Here is a 27538-nt window from a genome sequence, read left to right on the forward strand (position 1 = left end):
AATATGCTTTAAGTCTTCCCCCTTCTCTGTTATCTGTATGCCACAACTCTAATCTAAGCTATTATCATATCTGGTCAAAATTTTTTGCAAAAGTCTCTTGTCTGATCTGCTTATATACACCCTCCCTGTTCCAAACCCTTCTCTGTATTATTAGTGGAATAATCTTTTCAAAACATTATTGTTCTTATTTAATAAATTGATATTGCTTTTAGAACATTGATTTTTAAAAAATCTTTCACCTCTCTTACAAGCCTTGCACAAATCTATTATAGAGGCTCAGTATTTGTTGATAAATAACTATAGTATATATCTCCCTGATTAGACTCAATTCACCTAATATACAGAAACATACCCTAAAACTCTGTGTTTCTTAATTTCAGTGGTGATCTGCAAATGCTTAATAATGATGATCTTGGTATTCTAATGACTATACAAGAAGATTTTATATACAGTATGGCTAAAAGGAAAACACGTGAAAGTAATAAACAGCAAACTATTAATTGTCCTGATATTTCTTTTTTCCTTTCTTTCTTTCTTTTTTTTTTTTTTTTTTTGAGACAGAGCCTTGCTTTGTCTCCCAGACTGGAGTTCAGTGGCACAATCTCAGCTCACTGCAACCTCCGCCTCCCAGGTTCAAGCAATTCTTGTGCCTCAGCCTCTCGAGTAGCTGGGATTACAGGTGTGTGCCACTGTGCCCGGATAACTTTTGTATTTTTTTTAGAGATAGGGTTTCACCATGTTGCTCAGACTGGCCTCAAGCTCCTGGCCTCAGGTAATCTACCCCCCTCAGCCTCCCAAAATGCTGGGATTACAGGTGTGAGCCACCATGCCCAGCCTCTTGCTATTTCTTATATTAAGTGAATTTATTTGTCTACTTAATAATTACTATCTGTAATATAAATGTTCTTACATTTCTAAGTATATATACATTTTTAAACCACCAACTCACTTCTCACACCTATTGGAAATCTGTAAAATATTCAGTCTCTGCATTTAAAAAATAATAATAACTTCCGGGAAAAATGGTCATAAGTTAATGAAAATATTAACTTTGACAACAAAAATGACAGAATCGTTACAAATATGTTTGTACTTATGACCTTCCCAAATAAATGTCAAAGTATCACAAGCTCTTCACTATATGAACTGTTTATTTATTGTTGCATTCATTGCATATAAGAGAATAACGTCAAAATGTTGTTTCCGATGTTAAGACTATATAAAAGGAAGGTGGACTACTTCCTCTGCTCTTGAAAATCATACGGGTCATATGGATTAAAAAAAAAGAGAGAGAGAGAGACTTCTGATTCTGACAAGGGTTGGGTTAATTGGAGACCTGTAAGACAAGATTTTTGGTCCTGACCTCTAAATCAGTTTTAGAACATCAGGTGAGAAAGAGAGAAAAAAAAAAAGGAAGAAAGAAACCAGTAGTTACAATATGAGTAAAAGATAAAAAAGCAAGAACAGGTGGGACTTTGGTAAGCAAAGGTAAAACCATTAATCTAGAAAAAAAACAAAAGATAGGATAGTCATAACAAGAAATACCTATAATTTATTTATATAGCTATAAATAAGAGATTTTCAGTATATAATTCAAAATGTAATCACGGTACAGACCATGAGAGATCAAATAGTTTAGAATATTCCCTTTTGTCACAACCAATTTATACCTCAGATTTATAAGTAATGCTTAAATTTCAGAGATAAACTCCAACACATTAATTCTATAATGTAGGAATAGGTTTACATTTCAGTGCACTGATAAATTACATCCCAACTGAAGTTTCTACATCTTATAGGAATAGATGGGATTTTTTTGCACATGTGAGGTTTCTTTTCATTTATACACAAGTTTAGGGTAATTCTGAGATTTAAAAAAAAAAATGCTCAGAAGTGAGTCATGAAAATCATTCAGAAAAGATATAGCATTTTATTTTGTTGGATCCACTGAAAATTTAGACTATGATAATGTTTAAACACAACTGAAATTTGTTTCTTTAATATCACTTTATATTTTATTTAATTTGTATATGTTTCTCTTGTGTATTTAACTTTCTGTTATGGTGTTTCCGCATCTGATTTCTAATAATGGTGACCATGGACAAAGGAAATGTGTTATCTCATGAACTTGAGCATAACTACAGAAACCTTCCAAGAGAAATTAATTTGATCCACCATAATTCTCCTTATGGAAAAGAGAAAAGTATATTCATCATATTAGGAGAAAAAGTTTCAGGAAGTTGTAAAAATTAATACTCTTCTAAAAGTATTTCTAAAGTTCTACTCAATATAGTAAACACAGCATACACAGTGGAAAAACTATTAGAAAACTGTTACATATAAAATTAAAATTTTTTCTAATTATGAAAATCTATTCTATTACTAAAACTCTACTAAAATGATAGCAATAGTGATGAATGAGTGAGTGATATATAAAAAATGCTATCAAATTCTGTGATCCACTTATGGGTTTATGTAGCAAGAGAGGTTACATGGAGTAACACAGAGTAAATTAAACCTTGGAATAAGGATGAGATTTTACTGATAGATTTTTGAAGAGGCAAGGAAATTTAGTGATAACAAGGTTCAGCTATAAGAACACTTGGCTGTTGGCAGACAATACTATTTAAAATTTGGTGAGTGCTTACTACATGCTAGGCTATGTTCTAAACACTTGCATGTGGTATGACCCATTTGATTCTCTCAACAAGATCAAGAGTCAAGTGCTCTCATCTCCATTTTACAAAGAAGGAGATTGCAGCATGGAGAGAATAAGTCACCCAGAGTCATAGAACTACTATAGTAAGTGGTGGAGCCATGATTTGAAACCTGGTTAACAGGCCCACAGTCTGTGCCTCCGCAGGAGCCTCTCTCTAGTGTGAGCAATTCACAAATGTGCCATCCTCCTTATGTGTCAGGCATTTATGTACATGTACATTTCCTAAGTTAATCGTCACAGCAATTCTAAGAGTTAGGTGGTTTAGAGATGAAGAATCGAGACATAGCAGGCCCAGAATTAGAACCTATGCTATATCTTATCTCATGTTTTCAACATCTCTTCTTCCAGCTTGGCTAAAGTCAAGAACTTGTTAAATAATTCATAGAACATAGGATGGATAAGTCAATAAAGGCCAAATAAAAAAGGATTTTGAACCAAAATTTTAAAATTTAGACATGATACTTTAGACATAGTCCTCAGTGTATGTATGTGCTCAATAAATTTTGTTGAAGAAATGAATGACTATAAACAGAAGTGAAGGTACTGGTATTCTAGCCTTTCCTCCAGGCATTGTGGTAGCATGTATTACAAAATACATTTTCTAAATAAAATAATCATAGCCAAAAAACTAGGGTGTTTGTTTTCTTTTATACATTTTGCCTGCAATTAGACTCCACTGTCCCAAACCTGCCACAAATTGCTGAAGTTATAGCTTTCTGATATAAATATCCATACTACTGAAAGGTTTCATTAACTGTCAGATTAGTGAAATTTTTCACTCCATTGTATTTTTACTAAAATAGCTAAACATAGCAACAAAAAGAAAACAACTATGTTTTATTATTTAAAAAAATAAGAGTTTCCCTCAATAATCCATGAATTTTTAAATTGCTACTTGGTCTAACCCTTCACCAAATTGGCCTAAGGTATCAAAACTCTGTGTTCTTATTCAATGAGTGATAATTCCTCAAACAGGGATGTTTCCAGTCCTCTCTCTGCTATTCTCTGTTAGAATTGCTAATACTTTTCAGGCCTATCCATATCTTAAATGACATGATAAAAAAAAAACTAACAAAGGTAGAGGACATGGGACCATCTTCTCTCTGGTCTTTTGTTTTCTTATTTTTCCATCCTTGGACTACAGTGGTCAGTATTACTTACATAATAACATGGTCTACTCATATTCTTCCTTTCTGATCAGCAGTTTTACTGGGTCTAGTGTGAAATAAAGCTACATTTTTTCCCCTTCACTAAGCAGATGCCAGTGAATTGGTAACATCTGCTTTTTTCTTAGCTTTTACCAGAAACTTTTTTCCTAAAGGGTCATCATTTAAGGCAATTTTTTTAATACTATAAGATCAAACACATCTGTTTGATCATATCAAAATTTAGCAGAAAATGTACTTTTTATAAAGATTCCATAAATATCACCTTCACTCTGAATTGGCCTTTATACTTTTAATGAATAATATTCCCCTCCACATGTAATCTAGAATTAAACATTTCAGACAATATAGTTGACATTGTAAAATATCTTATCCTTTCTCTCTATTGCAGTCCAGTTATTCAAAGCCTACAATTATGCAGTTTCTCAAGCTGTCTCACAATGAAGGAAATGTATCTATTACAGTAGAGAAAAACAAACAAGAAAATTCAAATGAAAATAAGTTGTTATAACTGCTGATTTAACCTGACAAACCATTTCTCTCCCTTTGAATGATTGCTACTGTTTTTGGTTTATAGGGACCGAGCTCCTTTCATTTTTACTTCAGAGATGGAATACTTTATTACAGAGGGTGGGAAAAACCCACAGCATTTCCAAGATTTTGTGGAACTTTGCTGTCGTGCTTATAATATTATCAGAAAGCACAGCCAACTGCTCTTGAACCTGCTAGAAATGGTAAGTCCCTTGGGGAAAAAAACCAAAAATAATAAGCTTCATTTATGCCTCTGCTTCAGTAGTCTATTTTTACTAATGGCTTGGAGTTCCCCAAGGAGCTATTCAGAAGAAAAAGGAATGAGCAAACTAAGAGTACTATTGTACAGCTTATAAACATATTCCTGAACAATTTAATATATTCTTTCATAGTTATTGTCTCAAACATTCCTATTCATATCAATATTGATGCATGTAGGGGTTATCCCACTATATTTTGACTAATGTTCAAGGACAGTCATTTTAAAAATAATGCCTTCAGTCATATTGGGCATTAGGATCTTTCAAAAATGCCTTATATATATTATCTCACTTATATATCATGACAACATAATGTAGAGCAGGCAAGAATTGTCCCTGGTTCTCCATTCCAAACTCCACCTTTGATCACTTGCCAATTTCCCACATTAAGAAACTGAGGGTCAAAATTGGAAAGTGAGTTGCCAGCGACTCAACTTTTAGTGGTATGCATTAGGTGTACTGAGTCATGGTCCCACACACTCTCTTGTGACCAGCAGGGGAAAATTTAAGGTTTTATTCCACTGTCCAATTTAAAGAGATGGAGACCAGATATGTACCATGAAGGAAGAAAAATCTGATAGAAATATCTTCTAGGAGAGGGATTTAGTGATTCCTCTAGGCATGTACATACACACGAGGGATTGCAGCAAACTATACATGGGAAACATACATTTGGTCTATCAGCATGGGATTTGGAGTCTATGAAAAATAACTGATTTAAAACTTCCAGATGACAATAATTCTACCACATGTTGTTAAGGGTACAAACGTGGCAGGCAGACCTTTCGGGGTTTCAATCCTAGTTTGGCATTTTACTGGCTACATTCTTCACGATATGTTACTTAACCCCCAAAAGACTGTTTCCTTATCTATTAAATGAAGATAACAACATCTACCTTGTAGAGTTAATGAATAAATGACCTAACAGTGAATTCTTTGCATGGCCTAGGCACTGTGCTAAGTGCTGTATGTGTATTAATTGTTTTAAATTGCTTTGTGTGTATTAATTGATTTAAAATTCATAATAACCCTAACAGATCATTAACAAAAAGCACTTAGCACAGTACTTGCCATTCAATTCATTTATGTTCTTATACTAGATCCTTGTTAATTTATAAGAACACTGTCCAATGTAATATCCTCTAGTCACATGTTTGTTTATATTTAAATTAATTTTTATTAAACAAAATTTAAAACTCCATTCTTCAGTTTCACTGATCACATTTCAAGTACTCAGTAGCCATGTTTGGCTAGTGGTAGCACATTGGTCAGCACAGATAGGAAACTTCCATCACCACAGAAAAGTTCATTGGTTAGTACAGAACAAATGTTAACTTTGTTGCAAGGAAGATTTGATTTAGATTCTTGTTTTAACTTTCAAACAACATATTCACCTTACTTCTCTCCACCTTGCCTTGAAAGATAAGTATTTCTAAAAATATTATAAACATGTCCTTCATATGCAAATATACTGGTTTCTTCTTGTGTAAAGTGGATATATAAAGTTCTACGCATCTCCAAAATCTACAAGTTGGTTTTTCAGTAATAGCCAAGGATTCTTATTGGTAAATCTGCATTCTAGCTCCCAATTCTATTAGGCCATTTTGCAAGTATGAAATGACTATGGTTTATAATGTGACTGTACCACAAACAAACAAAAAAAACCCTACAAGGATTAAGTCTGTGATTCTGACCCCATTTAAATAATAAATATCCAGGTAGAATCAAGCTCATGAATTCATGAGCTCTTGTTTACCATAGGCTAGAAACTGCAAGGATACATTAACATATGATGAAACCCAGAGTCTTAAAATTTTCAATTTAATGAGGAAGATAAAACTAATTTACATAAAAAACCGAGGTGTGGCCAGGCATGGGATTATGGGCTCACGCCTGTAGTCCCAGCACTTTGGGAGGCCAAGGTGGGTGGATCACGAGGTCAGGAGATCCAGACCATCCTGGCTAACAGGGTGAAACCCCATCTCTACTAAAAATACAAAAAATTAGCCGGGTGTGGTGGCGGCACCTGAAGTCCCAGCTACTCAGGAGGCTGAGGCAGGAGAATGGCGTGAACCCAGGAGGCGGAGCTGGCAGTGAGTCCAGATCATGCCACTGCACTCCAGCCTGGGCAACAGAGCAAGACTCCATCTCAAAAAAATAATAATAATAATAACCGAGGTGTCCAGCATTTCTAAATGCCTATAATGATATAAATAACTACATATGAGGAGTAGTACCAAATTTTAACAACTGCTTTAACCTGCTCCAGATATTTCAAAAATAAACCCAAAACAGAAAAGCACAAATATAAGTTACGCTGTTTCTCAGGTGACACTAAAATTATAATGATGAAAACTGAGCATGTTAAAATAATGTGAAAGAACAGCTCTTTGGAAAAAAAATAGATTCAGAAAGCTATCAGTGGGCTTTTTTTCTCTTGTTTAATAAACTTTTCTATGTACCTTAACAAAGCATTCAGCATTGAGTCATGATATATTAAACAATCGCCAAAGAGAATATATAGTGATATTTTATTTAAAAGAAGTAGCCATATGGTATTTTATTCATAAGTATTGAAATAATTTATCATTAATCAGTTGTTGAAAATTTCTGGAATATAGTATATCCAAAAAAAAACGTCTATGCTCTAATTATTCAGCTCCTTTAGGCTAAGGAAGAAAATTTGGCAGTGGAAGGCACTAATCCAGAGTAAACATATAATCTTAGATTTAGGTTCTCACAGAAATTGAAATAGAGATCAGAAGCAATGTGAACCAATTAAACTAATGAATAAATACATGTAAAACAGCACCGTGTTATTACCTCAGTTTCTGTTCATTTACCTCTCAACTCTCTTCTTCTCAATTGTGTATCTTATGAGACTCTATAGATCATCAAAGCATTTAGTGAAGGTTTCAGGACCACACTTTCTTTGGTATAGTTTCTTATAAAATAAAACCAAGTTTAAATTTGTGAAAGACTATTTTCTACTTATGTATGTAATCTATTTGTTAATTCTGTCTCAACCTGACTCTTTTGTGTTAAATTCTTTAAAAAGAATTCAGTCTACTTACCATGACCCAGTTACAACTTGAGAAATACTTGACATGGGTTATAAATTCTATCTTGTGCGAATGATCAGTCCCCAGGATTATGGGCCACAAGCATTTCGTGGGTCCACTACAGAGTTAATGGCTCATCCTTGGCAAGGAGCAGCATGTCTCCAGATATCCATATTGCTTTTTATTTACTCCTGAGAAAAGCAGGGGAAAAAGTAATCCATGAAATTCCCATCTTGCTTAAAAGTAACATCTGTAGGAGACCCAAGAGTGTTGCCGGCTGAGTTCACGAAAATAAAAGCCTGTGTTTCATCAGCTTTTCTCTCATTAAAAAATCAATATCAGCTATTATGGAAGGCTTCCAAAGAACACAGAGACCATTTGCCCAGTTTAAAATGTTTATCACACCCATTATTATATCAGATATTTTCCATCAGAAATCTTTCTAACTTCTCTATGTGATGGGGAAGAGTGTCTGCTTTTCTAAGCATAACTGTTAAAACAGATTTGGACTTAGTAGGAAGAGAACAAAAGTAAAGACTTCAAAAATGTTCCCGACCTTTAAAAGGGGAGATATCTGTTCATTACCTGTATCTGTTCACTTCCTGTTCTAGCTTCGCTTTCTCTTTACTATTGCCCCCATTAAAGTTATTACCCATGCAGTCTGGAGTGGGAGGCACCTGAACCATGTGGCTGGGGATCAGAGAAGAGACACAGCTAAGTGCACCCGGCTAAGAGGCCATCCTTACTCTGTGATATGCAGAGTCAACACTCAAAGTCTCCTCTCCAAGGAACAGAACACATTAATAAGGCAAACTTGGCACATGTTACCTTTAGTCAGATACATGGTGGGGAGAGAACTATTATAGGTTCATCTGGTATGAAGCAGTCTGTACTTGGCGCCTAGTGTGTGACATGTGTGGGTTATGTGTGTGGGTGTTGGCAAGGGAACGAGTAAGTATAGGGTCCACTTCCCAGAGAAATGTTTGATAGAGTTCTAACCAAGCAGGTGTGAACTCAGGGTATCCAGAGAAACTGGAATGCAATTCAGACCTTACAGAAGCAGCCTGTCCTTAGAAAATGGATAGTTACAGTGTGATAAAGAAGAAATCTGCCTCAATGAGCACACAGAAGTCTCTATACCTCTTAGTACAGAACTAGTAAGATAAAACCTAATCTAGATTCTAGTGACTATCGGGAATGTGTCTTCCTATGGTTGACTTTGTTAAGTTTAGTAGTCAGCATTAAATTTGCTAATTGTATGTTTTCATTGCCTAATAGCATCAAGCATTTTTTTCTCTCTTATTTTAAACTTTTATTTTAGATTCGGGGTACCTGTGAAGGTTTATTATACAGGTAAACTTCTGTCACAGGGATTTGATGTGCAGATTATTTCATCACCCAGGTATTAAGCCCAGTACCCAGTAGTGATCTTTCCTGCTCCTCACCCTCCTCCTACCCTTGACCCTCAAGTAGAACCCAGTGCCTGTTGTTTCCATCTTTGTGTTCATGAGTTCTCACCATTTAGCTCCCTCTTATAAGTGAGAATATGCAGTATATGGTTTTCTGTTCCTGCATTAGTTTGCTAAGGATAATAGCCTCCAGCTCCATCCATGTTCCAGCAAAAGACATGATCTCATTTTTTGTCAGGCTTCATAGTATTCTATGGTGTATATGTGCCCCATTTTCTTTATCCAGTCTGTCACCGATGGACATTTAGGTTGATTCCATGTCTTTGCTATTGTAAATAGTGCTTCAGTGAACATTTGTGTGCATGTGTCTTTACGGTAGAATGATATACCCAGCAATGAGACTGCTGTGTCTAATGGTAGTTCTGCTTTTAGCTCTTTGAGGAATCACCATACTGCTTTTCACAATGGTTGAACTAATTTATACTCCAGCCAACAGTGTATAAGTGTTCCCTTTTCTCCACAGCCTCGCCAGCATCTGTTATTTTCTGACTTTTTACTAATAGCCATTCTGACTGGTGTGAGATGCTGTCTTATTGTAGTTTTGATTTGCATTTCTCTAGTGATCAGTGGTATTGAGTTTTTTTTCATATGCTTGTTGACCACATGTATGCCTTCTTTTGAGAAGTGTCTGTTCATGTCCTTTGCCCACTTTTTAATGGGATTTTTTGTTTTTCTCTTGTAAATATGTTTTAAGTTTCTTATAGATGCTGGGTATTAGACCTTTGTCAGATGCATAGTTTGCAAATATTTTCTCTCATTCTATAGGTTGTCTGTTTACTCTGTTGATAGTTTCTTTTGCTGTGCAGAAGCTCTTACGTTTAATTAGATCCCACCTGGCAATTTTTGCTCTCATTGCGATTGTTTTTGGTGTCTTCATCATGAAATCTTTGCCCATTCCTATGTCCAGGATGGTATTGCCTAGGTTGTCTTCCAGATTTTTATAGCTTTGGGTTTTACATTTAAGTCTTTAATCCATCTTGAGTTGATTTTTGTATATGGTGTAAGGAAGGGGTCCAGCTTCAATCTTGTGCATATGGCTAGCCAGTTATCCCAACAGCATTTATTGAATCGGGAGTCCTTTCCACACTGCTTGTTTTTGTCAGCTTAGTCAAAGATCAGATGGTCATAATTGTGCAACCTTATTTCTGGCCTCTGTTTTGTTCCGTTGGTCTATGTGCCTATTTTTGTACCAGTACCATGCTGTTTTGGTTACTGTAGCCTGAATCATGTATTTTTTATTCATTTATTCATGCATTCATTACACCAGACATTTATTAAAATCTAGCTATTTTCAAAGCACCATCCTGGGCAATGTACACAATTCAACATTAAATACAAATCCAGTTCCTGTTCTCGAAGAACTTAAGATCTAATGTGACAAACATACATATGAGCAAAACACAGTAAAAGCTAGGAAGCAATAAGTACTGTGAAAGAAGTAGAACCAAAATATGATTGTACAAAGAAAGCAGTCATTAAATCTCATCACGAGGATCAGTGATGCTTCAAAGAGGAAGCTGAGCCTTGAAAAAGAATTTCAGTAGACAAGGAAAGAGAGAAAAGGCAATTCCAGCTGAGAGAAAAATGTATGTGTGGAGGTTTAATGAGCATGGGCATGACGTGTAGTAAATGAAGGTAACCAAGTTTGCCCAGTCTGTGCTACAGATGGAAATCTCTGTAGAAGATGAGGCTGGAGTGATAAGTTACAGTGTGATTAAAGACATTTGTGACCAGAATAAGGATTTTAGACACTTGACAAACTAGAAGTTTGTATGCTTATAATGAAGAAGTACCATTATCTACCTGGGATCTTAGGCAGATAACAGAGTTTATGGAATTAAAGAGATAAAGATTGGAGAACAAGATAAAAGTAATTCAAGATATCTAGGCAAATGAAGATGAGGGGCTGAATTAGGACAATGATAATTACAATGAAAAAGGGGAATGAATACAAGAGACTGCTGAGGAGTGTTTTTAATAGAATGAAGTAATTGATTGTAGGAACCAGGAAAAAGAGAGAATCAAAGAAGATACGAATTTCTTGTTAGTTGGGCAGTGGTGGCAGTGTAAATGAAACAGAAAAAAAGAAGGAAAAGTTTATGTGAGAAGAGAATTTGCTGTAATTTAGATGTCATGAGTTTAAGATGCTAATAGATCTTCCAGGAGGAGAGACAGTTGACAACTCTCCAGGACTCCCTCATCCATCTCCTTGGTTTCAATTATCATTTATATGCTAATGACGGTCAAATCTGTATTACAGCGTGTGTTTTGGGCCCCTCACAGCCCTGTCAATATGTCCAATCAATCTCCCAGTTTTCTCAATTCTACTTTCTACATTTATTTAAAATCCAATGGCTGATCTTCATTCCTAACCAGTCTCCTAATCTAGCCTCTTATTGGGCTTCATTTTAGTCCATTTTCCATACGTAACCACAATGATCTTTCAAGACACAATTAAATCTCTTACTTTCATGTTAAAACACTTAAAGAGCTTTCTTGTTTTTTTTGTACTTTAGGATAGAGTACAAAATCCTTAATGTTGCCAGAATGTCTTATCCTACTTGCCTTTCATTCTCATCTCTTGCTGCTCACCCACGTAATACTCAGTTCCAGAAAGCCAGCCTGGATTTCCTTCTGCAGACACATTAAAGACATCTTGCTTTCCTTTGTACATCTCACTTTCCCATATATGCTGCTCCCTCAGCCTGGGTGGGAGTGGTGGGAAAAAAGAATAGTTTTTATACCATCCTTTTTCTCATTTGAACTTCATCAAGTTAATCACTATTTCACCCATTTTCCAAAACCATATTCTTACTTTATCTTTTGTTTTAAGGATCCATAGTATTATTCTTAACTTCTTACTATAAGAGGGCCTTTGTTCCACAGCAGTAAATAATTTATCTTCTTAGTCACAGAGGTACCGATAACAGTCTTCTTTTTTTTTTTTTTTTGCAAAGTTCAAATTTAGTTTAGAAAGTTCTATTATTTTCTAAAAAACATTGTCTACAACTAAAGAGATTATAAGTCCTTCAGTCTACACCATAATATAAGCAAAATATCTTCCTGAAAATTAGCAGGAAAATACCTTATACAATTTATCCTTAATTATTTATTGCCTTAGTAAATATAGTCACCACTTCAGTAGGGAAAATTGTATTCTTTTAGTGAAAATCATGGAGTCATAAAACAACATAGGATTAAGAACCAGAGGGGTGAGTTTTATACTCTATGTTTGAACATCATTTGACCTGGACATATCACTTACAGTTTTCTGGACATTAAGCTTTTCTTCTCTAAAATGAGTATTATTAGATAATCTTTGTGTAATATTTTGTAATGTATAAAGCTCTTTCTCATTTTGTATCTATTTTAAAAATGAGAAAATGAAGACTCAAAGAGGTTAAGGAACTTCCTCAAAATCAGATAGATTTTAAATGATAGGTACACAAATTCTGACATGGGAATAATAGTATCATGTTTACTTCACTGGTTGATAATGAGAATAAAACTGAATTATTAATCTACAAGAATTTTCCAATTATAGTGATTCTTTTATTATAGTTGTTATTGCTGTTGTCTCTACTACATAATAGGAGAGGTTAAAATGCATGAACTTATGTGCATCCATGTATATAAACTGAAAGACATTGCCATGCAAACTTGGGTCTAGATGTCTCTGGGTAGAATTAATCAAGTAAGCTTGACTGTGTCTGAATTTATTCTGTCTTCTTTCTGCTTTGTTTGTTCTTGTTGTGGTTAAGATGCTATATGCAGGACTGCCTGAGCTAAGTGGAATTCAAGACCTGAAATATGTGTATAATAATCTTCGTCCGCAAGACACAGACCTGGAAGCAACAAGTCATTTTACCAAGTAAGATCAGCTATGAATGTGTGAGCATGGATGAATGAATGTAAGCAGACACATGTTCTACAATGGAGATGATTTCAGGTTGACCAGTCATTGGTACGAAGCTGTCATTTCTAGAACAAGCTTGTGTTCCCTTTTCCAAAGAGCAGAAAGGAAGCAATGTGAATGTCTAGCACAAGGCCTTAGTCAGTGTTTCTGCAGCATGTCATTGTTTGCTAACCAGCCTCTACATCGAACAGATTGCTCAATAAGAGGTCATTAAAAAGAGCAAGATCCTCTGACACAAATAAATTGGTTGTTCTACTTGAAATATGTCCAGAAAAACAATTTGGAAAAAGAGATTTATGATGAGATATGTACTCACTACTTTCATCTATAAGACAATACACATATTGGGATATTTAGTCAAAGACCTGTGACTCTGTTTTACTTTTAATCTATTTTTTATTAAACAAGTCTAGCAAAACACTAATGTATATCAAGGTAAGAATCTGGGCAGAATATGATGAATATCAATTAGACCCCAAATCTGGTCAAAAGGGCAGTACGTTTTATAAGATCCTTTTGAATTTTTATTTTTAAATGGATATATAATTCCTGGCAAATTTTAGGTGCTCAATAAATGTTAGCAGTTATTATTTTCCTACAAACAGTAGAGAAAAGCTGCATTCTTTCTTTCCTGTAACCTCTTAATTGTGGCCTTGCGTCTAATTTTTAATTGTTCTAATATTTTCCACTAGAAATTTACAAACAGAGATTATATTCTTTCAAGGGGAATGTATGCTTTAAAGAAAATCATGATTATAATAAAACCTCGTCCAGGTTTTACTTTTCCTCTCATCCTTCCAGAATATACAGCAAGAAATTGTTTCCCATTCCAATGGTGGCTTCATGGGGATGTCTTACATGCCTGGGGAATTATTCTTGCGTCAGGGATTTCTGTTTCATGAACTTGAATGCGTACACTGCCCTTGTTGTTGAAAAGAGGCCATATGGCCGGGTGCGGTGGCTCAAGCCTGTAATCCCAGCACTTTGGGAGGCCTAGACGGGCGGATCATGAGGTCAGGAGATCGAGACCATCCTGGCTAACACGGTGAAACCCCGTCTCTACTAAGAAATACAAAAAAAAAAAAAAAAATAGCCGGGCGAGGTGGCGGGTGCCTGTAGTCCCAGCTACTCGGGAGGCTGAGGCAGGAGAATGGCGTGAACCTGGGAGGTGGAGCTTGCAGTGAGTAGACAGCGCGCCACTGCACTCCAGCCTGGGCGACAGAGCGAGACTCCGTCTCAAAAAAAAAAAAAAAAGAAAAGAGGCAATGTGACAGAATCACAAAATATTACAGCTGAAAGAGCCCTTATAGTTTATTTATTCTGGCAATAGACATTCAAGTGAGAAAAACTGAGATCAGTAATAAATTAAGTGCTGTAGCTTACTATTAGTCCCCCCTGAAACAGGCAAAGCCATATATGTATTTGAATGAAAAAAGTTCTTTCAGGTCCTGGCCAAAAGAAAAATGTAAATAGGCTTTATTCATCTGCCAGAATTCCATCTCTTCCTATCCCTCTACTTCATGGGACACACCGAGATCTGTAAAGAGCATGACTTGGATATCAGTGATCTTTCCTATGGTAACTCATCTCCCCTTCCCATTCAAGAGGACATGAACTAATGTGGGAAGTAGATCTGAAGCTAGAACCTCATGGCGGTGAGGCAGATGGTGTGATCCTGCCTGTGTACCTCTGCCAGGACAATCTTCCCTCTTAACAATGTTATGTGGTATGTTCTGTTAATTAAACTTCTTTCTTCAACTTTGGGATAAAGAACTTGTTCTCCATCAAAGCCTTAAAAGGCATCAAACTATGTAAACCAGGACACATCATTTCTCAGTTGGATAATTTTCCTTGGTGTGCCATCTCCTATCTCTCAATTCCTAGGACCTTATAATCTGATTGTCTTTGCTAAGGTTTATCCAACCACCTGCCCTCTGCCTCCATTATTCCACATGAATCCTTTTCTGGGTAGGCCATTCTCTCCATGTACATTCATTCCTGCTTTGTCTGTTTAACTCACATTACTAGCCTCACTAGAAATGCTCCAATGGAACCATAAAATTTCTGGAATACAGGAAGATTCTGATCTAACTTTTAATCCCACCCATCCCTTGATATTCTGGACAGCTAGCACCTCGTCCATGAAACCTAATCTGATCATTCCAGTACTCCCCAGTCTTTTCTTCTATAATTCTCCTGAACATGCCATCTTTTGTGCTGTCCTTAATTTTATTACTGAATTACATACTGTTTTGTTTATCCCTTTAATTAATATATTGATGAGTTATATCAATTTCTCCAAAGTAAAGCAGGGAATGTATTCCCACTTCTAAGAATATCTGAATGTGAAACAAGCCCTATTTAACAGAAAATACAATTTAAACATCAAATATCAAGTATATAAAAAGCATATAATAATAACTACAACTTAATGCAGTGCTTCTTGTGTGTCAAGCCCTGTTCTAAGTGCTTTTCTTACAGTAATCTATTTAATTGTCATAACAATCCTTTGAGGTATTAATATCTTTATCTACATTTTTATACTAGTGAATTGAGACTCCAGGGAAGTTAAATAATTTACCAGAGTACATTCTCTGTGCTCAAAATCACCTCTTCCATATGTGGGCTCTCAGGAATGCACTGCTTTGTATTTCAGACCACAGTCTTCTCAAGGTTTTTCAAAGCCTGCATTGGCTGAAGTTTGACAAAGATATATTCTTCACCCTTTCTCAGGCACTAATCCTCTTATCCGGAATACCTCAAGCATCAGCAGAGAACAGAAGTTCCTTCCTGGAACTGTTATCTCTATGCTACCACCAGGAGTCCCCTGGGTGTTTGGTTCCAGATCTGCTTTGCAACCTTGAGAGACCCCTAACCGGTAACTTGGCTGCTGACTTCCTGGAAGGTACCTGCCTTCCTTTTCCTTTTGTGGCCCATTCCACAATGCCATGAGCCTCTCTCTACTTTTCTTCTCAGAGAAATATCCCATGAGGCTCACTATCCCCTAACTTCCAAGAGCCCATCTCAGTCATATTTTTTAATCTAAAAGTCTCAATTACATACCTTTATTTTTAGATATGATTTAATATGCAAATAGCATATCTGTTCAATTTCTCTCTGTTTCTTGCTCAGCATATATACATCAAGCACTGAGGATCTTTTCTATCACACATCCCATCTAGCACTATGAACAATCTCTTACAGAGAGGCCAGCAGCCTCCATTAATTGTAACTGTAACTACCATTTGAAAATGTTTCCTGAGATCTATCATTTGTACATTATATATTTCTGAAACAAATTATGCATTATGTCTTTTGAAAAGCCTTAAACAATGAGTAGAGTGAATTTATGAAAGTAGCCTGGGATAATTGAAAACAACTTTAATGAAACTCTAAATAACAGGATACCCATGATTCAAATAACGGTCAAAAATTATGTAGACTTGTTCCAAGATGGCCAAACAGGAACAGCTCCAGTCTACAGCTCCCAGCATGAGAGACACAGCAGACGGGTGATTTCTGCATTTCCAACTGAGGTACCAGGTTCATCTCACTGGGGCTTGTCAGTCAGTGGGTGCAGGACAGTGGGTGCAGCTCACCAAACAAGAGCCGAAGCAGGGTGAGACATCGCCTCACCTGGGAAGTGCAAGGGGACAGGGAATTCCCTTTCCTAGCCAAGGGAAGCTGTGACAGACGGCACCTGGAAAATCAGGTCACTCCCACCCTAATACTGTGCTTTTCCAACAGTCTTAGCAAACGGTGCACCAGGAGATTATATCCTGCGCCTGGCTCAGAGGGTCCCATGCCCACGGAGCCTCGCTCATGGCTAGCACAGCAGTATGAGATGGAACTGCAAGGCGGCAGTGAGGCTGGGGGAGGGGCAACCAACATTGCTGAGGCTTGAGTAGGTAAACAAAGCGGCTGGCTGGGAAGCTTGAACTGGGTGGGGCCCACCACAGCTCAAGGAGGCCTGCCTGCATCTCTACACTCCACCTCTTGGAGCAGGGCATAGCTGAACAAAAGGCAGCAGAAACTTCTGCAGACTTAAATGTCCCTGTCTGACAGCTTTGAAGAGAATAGTGGTTCTCCCAGCATGGAGTTTGAGATCTGAGAATGGACAGACTGCCTCCTCAAGTGGGTCCCTGACCCCCGAATAGCCTAACTGGGAGGCACCTCCCAGTAGGGACTGACTGACACCTCACACGGCCGGGTACCCCTCTGAGACGAAGCTTCCAGAGAAACAATCAGACAGCAACATTTGCTGATCTGCCATATTCGCTGATCTGCCATATTCGCTGATCTGTAGCCTCCGCTGCTGATACCCAGGCAAACAGGGTCTGGAGTGGACCTCCAGCAAACTCCAACAGACCTGCAGCTGATGGTCCTGACTGTTAGGAGGAAAACTAACCAACAGAAAGGATATCCCCAACAAAACCCATCTGAACGTCACCATCATCAAAGACCAAAGGTAGATAAAACCACCAAAATGGGGAGAAACCAGAGCAGAAAAGCTGAAAATTCTAAAAATCAGACTGCCTCTTCTCCTCCAAAGGAAGGCAGCTCCTCGCCAGCAACAGAACAAAGTTGGATGGAGAATGACTTTGACAAGTTGAGAGAAGAAGGCTTCAGATGATCAAACTTCTCCAAGCTAATGGATGATGTTTAAACCCATCGCAAAGAAGCTAAAACCCTTGAAAAAAGATTAGGTGAATGGCTAACTAGAATAACCAGTAGAGAAGTCCTTAAATGACCTGGTGGAGCTGAAAATCGTGGCACGAGAACTATGTGACACATGCACAAGCTTCAGTAGACAATTTGATCAACTGGAAGAAAGGGTATCAGTGATTGAAGATCAAATGAATGAAATGAAGTGAGAAGAGAAGTTTAGAGAAAAAAGAGTAAAAAGAAATGAACAAATCCTCCAAGAAATATGGGACTATGTGAAAAGACCAAATCTACGTCTGACTGGTGTACCTGAAAGTGACAGGGAGAATGGAAACAAGTTGGAAAACACTCTTCAGGATATTATCCAGAAGAACTTCCCCAACCTAGCAACGCAGGCCAACATTCAAATTCAGGAAATGCAGAGAACACCACAAAGATACTCCTCGAGAAGAGCAACTCCAAGACACATAATTGTCAGATTCATCAAAGTTGAAATGAAGGAAAAAATGTTAAGGGCAGCCAGAGAGAAAGGTCGGGTAACCCACAAAGGGAAGCCCATCAGACTAACAGCAGATCTCTCAGCAGAAACTCTACAAGCCCGAAGAGAGTGGGGACCAATATTGAACATTCTTAAAGAAAAGAATTTTCAACCCAGAATTTCATATCCAGCCAAACTAAGCTTCATAAGTGAAGGAGAAATAAAATACTTTACAAACAAGCAAATGCTGAGAGATTTTGTCATCACCAGGCCTGCCTTACAAGAGCTCCTGCAGGAAGCACTCAACATGGAAAGGAACAACTGGTACCAGCCACTGCAAAAACATGCCAAATTGTAAAGACCATTGATGCTAGGAAGAAACTGAGTCAACTAACGAGCAAAATAACCAGCTAACATCATAATGACTGGATCAAATTCACACATAACAATATTAACCTTAAATGTAAATGGACTAAATGCACCAATTAAAAGACACAGGCTGACAAATTGGATAGTCAAGACCCATCAATGTGCTGTATTCAGGAGACCCATCTCACGTGCAGAGACACACATAGGCTCAAAATAAAGGGATAGAGGAAGATCTACCAAGCAAATAGAAAACAAAAAAAGGCAGGGGTTGCAATCCTAGTCTCTGATAAAACAGACTTTAAACCATCAAAGATCAAAAGAGACAAAGCCATTACATAATGGAAAAGGGATCAATTCAACAAGAAGAGCTAACCTAAATATATATGCACCCAATACGGGAGCACCCAGATTCATAAAGCAATTCCTTAGAGACCTACAGAGAGACTTAGACTCCCACACAATAATAATGGGAGACTTTAACACCCCACTGTCAACATTAGACAGATCAATGAGACAGAAAGTTAACAAGGATATCCAGGAATTGAACTCAGCTCTGCACCAAGCAGACCTAATAGACATCTACAGAACTCTCCACCCCAAGTCAACAGAATATACATTCTTCTCAGCACCACATCACACTTATTCCAAAGTTAACCACATAGTTGGAAGTAAAGCACTCCTCAGCAAATGTACAAGAACAGAAATTACAACACACTGTCTCTCAGACCACAGTGCAATCAAACTAGAACTCAGGATTAAGAAACTCACTCAAAACTGCTCAACTACATGGAAACTGAACAACCTGCTCCTGAATGACTACTGGGTACATAACGGAATGAAAGCAGAAATAAAGATGTTCTTTGAAACCAATGAGAGCAAAGATACAACATACCAGAATCTCTGGGATACATTTAAAGCAGTGTGTAGAGGGAAGTTTATAGCACTAAATGCCCACAAGAGAAAGCAGGAAAGATCTAAAACTGACACCCTAACATCACAATTAAAAGAACTAGAGAAGCAAGAGTAAACATATTCAAAAGCTAGGAGGAGGTAAGAAATAACTAAGATCAGAGCAGAACAGAAGGAGATAGAGACACAAAAAACCCTTCAAGAAATCAATGAATCCAGGAGCTGGTTTTTTGAAAAGATCAACAAAATAGATAGACCACTAGCAAGACTAATAAAGAAGAAAAGAGAGAAGAATCAAATAGACACAATTAAAAAATGGTAAAGGGGATATCACCACTGATCCCATGGAAATACAAACTACCATCAGAGAATACTATAAGCACCTCTATGCAAATAAACTAGAAAATCTAGAAGAAATGGGTAAATTCCTGGACACACACACCCTCCCAGGACTAAATCAGGAAGAAGTTGAATCCCTGAACAGACCAATAATAGGCTCTGAAATTGAGGCAATAATTAATAGCCTACCAACCAAAAAAAGTCCAGGACCAGACAGATTCACAGCCAAATTCTACCACAGGTACAAGGAGGAGCTGGTACCATTCCTTCTGAAACTATTCCAATTGATAGAAAAAGAGGGAATCCTCCCTAACTCATTTTTATAAGGCCAGCATCATCCTGATACCAAAGCCTGTCAGAAACACAACAAAAAAAGAGAATTTTAGACCAATATCCCTGATGAACATTGATGCACAAATCCTCAATAAAATACTGGCAAACTGAATCCAACAGCACATCAAAAAGCTTATACACCATGATCAAGTGGGCTTCATCCCTGGGATGCAAGGCTGGTTCAACATACACAAATCAATAAATGTAATCCATCATGTAAACAGAACCAAAGACAAAAACCACATGATTATCTCAATAGATGCAGAAAAGGCCTTTGACAAAATTCAACAGCGTTTCATGCTAAAAACTCTCAATAAATTAGGTATTGATGGGATATATCTCAAAATAATAAGAGCTATTTATGACAAACCCATAGCCAATATCATACTGAATGGGCAAAAACTGGAAGCATTCCCTTTGAAAACTGGCACAAGACAGGGAATGCCCTCTCTCACCACTCTTATTCAACATACTGTTGGAAGTTCTAGTCAGGGAAATCAGGCAGGAGAAAGAAATAAAGGGTATTCAATTAGGAAAAGAGGAAGTCAAATTGTCCGTGTTTGCAGATGACATGATTGTATATTTAGAAAACCCCATCGTCTCAGCCCGAAATCTTCTTAAGCTGATAAGCAACTTCAGCAAAGTCTCAGGATACAAAATCAATGTGCAAAAATCACAAGCATTCTTATACACCAATAACAGACAAACAGAGAGCCAAATCATGAGTGAACTCCCATTCATGATTGCTTCAAAGGGAATAAAATACCTAGGAATCCAACTTACAAGGGATGTGAAGGACCTCTTCAAGGAGAACTATAAACCACTGCTCAGCAAAATAAAAGAGGATGCAAATAAATGGAAGAATATTCCATGCTCATGGATAGGAAGAATCAATATCGTGAAAATGACCATACTGCCCAAGGTAATTTATAGATTCATTGCCATCCCCATTAAGCTACCAATGACTTTCTTCACAGAATTGGAAAAAATACTTTAAAATTCATATGGAACCAAAAAAGAGCCCACATTGCCAAGGCAATCCTAAGCCAAAAGAACAAAGCTGGAGGTATCACGCTACCTGACTTCAAACTATACTACAAGGCTACAGTAACCAAAACAGCATGGTACTGGTACCAAAACAGAGATATAGACCAACGGAACAGAACAGAGCCCTCAGAAATAATACCACACATTTACAACCATCTGATCTTTGACAAACCTGACAAAAACAAGAAATGGTGCTTGGAAAACTGGCTTGCCATATGTAGAAAGCTGAAACTGGATCCCTTAAGTATGCCTTATACAAAAATTAATTCAAGATGGATTAAAAAGACTTAAATGTTAGACCTAAAACCATAAAAATCCTTGAAGAAAACCTAGGCAATACCATTCAGGACATAGGCATGGGCAAGGGCTTCATGTCTAAAACACCAAAAGCAATGGCAGCAAAAGCCAAAATTGACAAATGTGATCTAATTAAACTAAAGAGCTTCTGCACAGCAAAAGAAACTACAGGCAACCTACAGAATGGCAAAAAATGTTTGCAGTCTACCCATCTGACAAAGGGCTAATACCCAGAATCTACAAAGAACTTAAACAAATTTACAAGAAAAAATCAAACAACCCCATCAAAAAGTGGGCAAAAGATATGAACAGACACTTCTCAAAAGAAGACATTTATGCAGCCAACAGACACATGAAAAAATGCTCATCATCACTGGCCATCAGAGAAATGCAAACCAAAACCACAATGAGATACCATCTCACACCAGTTAGAATGGCAATCATTAAAAAGTCAGGAAACAACAGGTGCTGGAGAGGATGTGGAGAAATAGCAACACTTTTACACTGTTGGTGGAACTGTAAACTAATTCAACCATTGTGGAAGACAGTGTGGTGATTCCTCAAGGATCTAGAACTAGAAATACCATTTGACCCAGCCATCCCATTACTGTGTATATAACCAAAGGATTATAAATCATGCTGCTATAAAGACACATGCACACATATGTTTACTGCAGCACTATTCACAATAGCAAAGACTTGGAACCAACCCAAATGTCCATCAATGATAGACTGGATTAAGAAAGTGTGGCACAGATACACCATGGAATACTATGCAGTCATAAAAAAGGATGAGTTCATGTCCTTTGTAGGGACATGGATGAAGCTGGAAACCATCATTCTGAGCAAACTATCACAAGGACAGAAAACCAAACACCACATGTTCTCACTCATAGGTGGGAATTGAACAATGAGAACACTTGGACACAGGGTGGGAACATCGCACACTGAGGCCTGTCGTGGGGTCGGAGGAGGGGGGAGGGATAGCATCAGGAGCTGTACCTAATGTAAATGAGTTAATGGGTGGAGCACACCAACATGGCACATGTATATATATGTAACAAACCTGCATGTTGTGCACATGTACCCTAGAACTTAAAGTACAGTAATAAAAAAAAAATAGTTCACAGGCTAGTGAAAGAGGCAGATATGTTCATATATGGCTATAAGTGCTAAAATAGCAATAAAAAATAAAATAATAATAATAAATAACAAAAAATGTAGACTTGTTTACTTTGTGTAAATAATATTATTATTTTGTGCTGTGTTCTCTGACATCACATGGATTTTAAAACTTGAGACTAAATGCAGACCTCATTGCACATCATTCACCAAAAAAAAAAAAAAGTTTTGTCATAGATCCATCATTGGTGTCTTGGTGCTTCAATGAGTGGCATTAATTCATAGATAGATAATTGATAAAAGTATATTATATACATTTAATATGAGCCCCTCTACATTTAAACTCCTTGTTCTTTTTATTTCTTTGTTCTGATAGGCTAAAAGCGTTTTATGCCACTGTTTATTGTGATACAACTACTAAGTTACAGACAAAAGACAAGAAAATCCCCTCTCCCTTCTCCAACAGCCTCACAGATTGGGATCAAGAGCCAAGATCAAGCCATCTCATAACATGTGCGGCTACTTTAAGTGTCCTGGTCCTAACTACAATATTAGCACTAAGAGGCTGCCCCTCTTGACCCTATTTGAGACTTGAAAGAAATAAACAGCTTTTTCCTGCCTCTGTACTCTATTTAGGAACAACCCAAGATTTTACCTCGCTCCTGGACATATCCCTTCTAGGTCAGGAGCTGATCCTAAGAGTTTCAGAAGATGATACATAATGTGTGGCATTAAAAATTCTGTACAATTAATGGTATTTAGAGGGAAAATGAAAGTAAAATTGGTTTGCTGGCCACAGATGCTTTTCACATCATCATCAACTACTCTCTGTTTCCCTCACTCTCTTCCACTCCCCTTACAGCTGAGTGATGTTGAATAGAATCAAGAAAGTATCATGACTCAGTCCCCTGCAAACTGATACTCTCATGTAATATCTCTGCAGGGCTCACTGCTAGGCAACAAAGGCAGCCATCCATTAAAATGCTGTCCAAAAGGGTTATTTCAGAAATTTCAATCACTCTCAAACCTCGGGTTAGCTGTCCTCATAAAGACCTAACTTATTTCACAGACCAGACTGGGATCATTAAGCATAAACTTCCCTGCCCACCTCCCCTCCCACATACAGATAGTACTTTTCATTCTATCCATTTTCTTCTCCAAGGGAGTGAGAGGACATTCTTCATGTATGCTCAGATACTCCACTTGGCCTGCCATATAAATTCTCATTTAGTAAGTATATGATCTGTTCTTCAGCTAAAACTGAAGCCAGCTTGAAGCAAAACAAAACCCCACACTTCAAAAAACAAAAACCAAAACAAAACTAAAAGACAAGTTGTTTGCATTCGTGAGCTATTTTGACAGCAAAAGAATCCTGTCTGGTAGCCTTAGATTGAAGGCTCTACATGGAGTCAAACTGTAAGCTAACAAATCCCAGAAACCAATAGGGCTTGGCTAGTTTCTAGTGGAAACACACAGGCCTTCTACAGTTTACCTCTGCTTAGCATATTCTATTGTTCCCTGCCCAGTGCCCAATATTCCCCAGTGTAAATTCCAGAGAGAGACAAACTCTGACTTAACTAGTTGCCTTTGTCCTTACTGGACAAGTTCCTTCATGCGAAGCCACAGTGGATTTTGTTGCCCAGCCTTATTCCTATCATAGATCACCCCTTCACAGAAAAATAGCCTAGAACTTCTTCTGTGAACTTTGAGCTGTGAGGGAAGTCTTAGGAGGGGCCATTAGGCAGAACGGGCACAGTGACCGTCCAACAAGTACAACACTGAAACCGTTGGAAATGTGGATGGCATCCAGAGAGTGCACCTGGCCTCCACATCATAGACACAGGAGCCAGAGTCCCTGTACCACTGAAGGTTTGCAGACTCAATTCCAGAAATTCTTTGTTCCCCTCATTCCTTATTTATTTCTCATGGCTAGGGTGTGAGACAAGACTCTTTATGCACAAATGTCTTAAAACGTAGTTCAATGATTTTATATCTTGTTTCTCCTCAAAACTGAGAAATAGCACATGGGATGGAAATGCAAATCCTTGTGTACTTTTATCATTAAATTTTATTTTTTTTTTTACTACAATGCAAACTGTGGTTATAACTCCACAAATAAGAACCAATGTTTTCCTTTGTCTTAGCTTAACAATTGATACCTACAGAAATAAACACTACCAAGGGGAGATGGGAACACAGAACCAAAAGAAAATAACAATCAAGAAGTCCAGTTTTTCCTAAATAAGAAAGCAGATTCAAAGGAAAATGTGAATTAAAACAAGTAGAATTTCTCCTCTCATTCTGAAAGTCTCCCATTATTTTTAGTTATAATAACAAACCTGAACTAAATTAACTTTATAAACTATTTTTAACTGCAGATATAACCACTTATAATATCTACACTTCCTAAGTTGCATGGCCCCGTCACAGTCATTACGATGTTTGATAGTGTGGTTGCTGTTCTAAATTTCTGCAGTAGGGGAAATGCTGTTTTTGAATTATATAAATTAAACTGAGAATTTCCCTAAATTGCCTAAATTCCAAGTCAGGACACACCTTAGCTATTAAGCTTTGAAAAAAGATTGTAAACTCTTCAGGAGACTATCAGTCTAAAGGTTAAAAGCATTTGCAAAGTTTAATGTACCCACCAAGAGTACCAAAAATCATTACTGAAAAAAGATGAATAGTCCAGATGGCGCTGTTTCCCAGCAGCCGTTTTATGCACAACAGCGCTGTGTATCTGTTAATCCCCACTGGTATTTCTAACCCTACGCATTGCATACAATTACTATATACCAGTGATTTAACAAGCAATTAGGCTACAATCGTTTACTATTTTAAAACATATTTTTCACATTTTAAAGATTTTTATAACCTTAACTATAGCACCATTTATCACTATTGATTTTTCTTTACTGTTGCATGTTAAGATTTATTTTTTTGCTTTCCATACAACTTCCTTTTAATATCATTAATAAAATAAATGGCTTTGGGAGTGGGAATTGAAAACTGGAATATCATTTCACTGGCATATCACTTTATTCATAGTAAGACTAACCCATCAACCCTTCCCTGGTTCCTTGATTCAGTTTGTTCTGATTTGGTCAATTTTATAAGGCATCTATCTAAAAAGTTAAAAGAATTATCCACTCCCAGTCAAGTCCACAGAGCTTGAAACTCTTGTTTGAATGCAGCTTGGTGCCTTACATTTACGTAAGACTAGATGAACTTGTAGCATGAATTCTGAAGACTTGAAACCTCAACTTGGAAAACAACAAAGACCTTTAAGTTTGTTAAAGTATTTAAGCCAATATCTAAACTGTAAAGCAGGAGAAAGAGGATGGGGAAGAAGAAAGAAAATAAGAAAATAAACGCTAAAGCTGCTGTTTGTTCTAATCCTTACCTAATACCTCTCTTGTAGGAGTTCAAGAGAGCACCACAAGCCAGTTTCCTTTGAACAATAAATTTGTACATTCATTTTCTCTTGTATCCCTCTTTGTATACTTTGCTACCTTTTAGACTCATATGTATTTATTTCTTTACTTATTGGTAGTACATTTTCTGAAATAATATTTGCATAATACTATTTCATTTCCAAAGACTTCTCCTATTTTATCTTGTTTGATCCTATCAATGATCCTGGGAAACAGCATGGTTTAGTAATCAATTATGTTTTATAGATACAGCAATTGAGTCTCCTGAAGTCATTCAACAATGACTTTCTTGAGATAACTGGCATGAGTAATCAACTACATTTTATAGATGCAACAGTTGAATCTCCCGAAATTGTTCAACAATGGCTTTCTTGAGATCATGGGCAGACCTAGTGAGTACAGATTAGAACAAGATTTATTCCTTGCATAATGAGTGCTCTTCCCAGGATACAACTATGCCAAATCATATGGAAAAAAGTTCTGCATATGGAACTCTTAATGTCCTGACTGTCAGATAAATATAAATGTTCTTTAACTTTAGTGTCTTCAGATTAGTTGAAAGGCTATCACAAGAAAAACATCTACAGGCTTATAGCTAGGTTTCTCAAATTGGTATACCATGCTATCAAAGCCCCAAGGATTAACATGACGTATCCTTTTTAGTATCTTATTTTGTTTAAAGGATTAGAACATAAACTTTAAAGTTTGGAGTCAAATGTGTACATACACATTGCATACATGTGCAATCAAAATCATCATGTGCTCTTTTTTCCATGTGTGCAATTTTGAATTTTTAATAATAAAAGTACATAGAAATGAATCATTTTATCATGTACCTAGAATACATTGGCAATGATTGTCACTGAGCTCATTTAGGAATAGTAAAGTTTTTTGCTTAAAAAAATATGTGTTTGAATATTTAGTGCAGTATAAATTTGTAGTAAAATAGGAATTATCCGATAGCATACTTCATAAGCTTAAGTAAGAGAAAGCACTGGTCCTATATTTCAGAGATTACAAATTCAGTGCCGAACTACTATTTTTCTTTATGCAATAAAAGAAACTGTGACAAAATTGTATTAATTCACTGTTCCCCTTGAATGATTAAGAGTGACTTGTAAAGCTGGACACTCAGTCAGTAACTTCAGTACAAAAAACAAAGTAATGTGTTTCTTGCACATGCCAGAATACTGCAATGAAATGAAGTTTGAGATTTAGATGAAGAAATTTGTTCATGATGGGTGAGTCAATTGCAACTCTTCCTGTATTTTTATATTATAAACTTATAGTATCAGTGGTAACATAAAGAATGTTCTCATGCAAATTCCTTCACAGAAGCCTTCTGAGAAATATTTTCCTGTGACTGTTAAAGAGACTGACCATTGAAACAGTTATTCTATCCAATTGCCAAATATATGAACA

General features: G+C 36.9%; 1 protein-coding gene across 9 annotated transcripts in view; it reads left to right on the forward strand.

The window, feature by feature from the left end:
• PIK3C2G (phosphatidylinositol-4-phosphate 3-kinase catalytic subunit type 2 gamma) overlaps nt 1-27538 on the forward strand; it is a 423460-nt gene that overhangs the window by 298221 nt on the left and 97701 nt on the right. For all 9 annotated transcript variants that reach the window (XM_028829285.2, XM_028829284.2, XM_028829283.2 and 6 more), the window contains 2 exons: nt 4463-4619; nt 12969-13078. In XM_028829285.2, the coding sequence (XP_028685118.2) occupies nt 4463-4619; nt 12969-13078 (267 nt within the window). The remainder of the gene's footprint in view (nt 1-4462; nt 4620-12968; nt 13079-27538) is intronic.

Source organism: Macaca mulatta, chromosome 11 (genome assembly GCF_049350105.2).
Source record: "Macaca mulatta isolate MMU2019108-1 chromosome 11, T2T-MMU8v2.0, whole genome shotgun sequence".
Taxonomy (NCBI): domain Eukaryota; kingdom Metazoa; phylum Chordata; class Mammalia; order Primates; family Cercopithecidae; genus Macaca; species Macaca mulatta.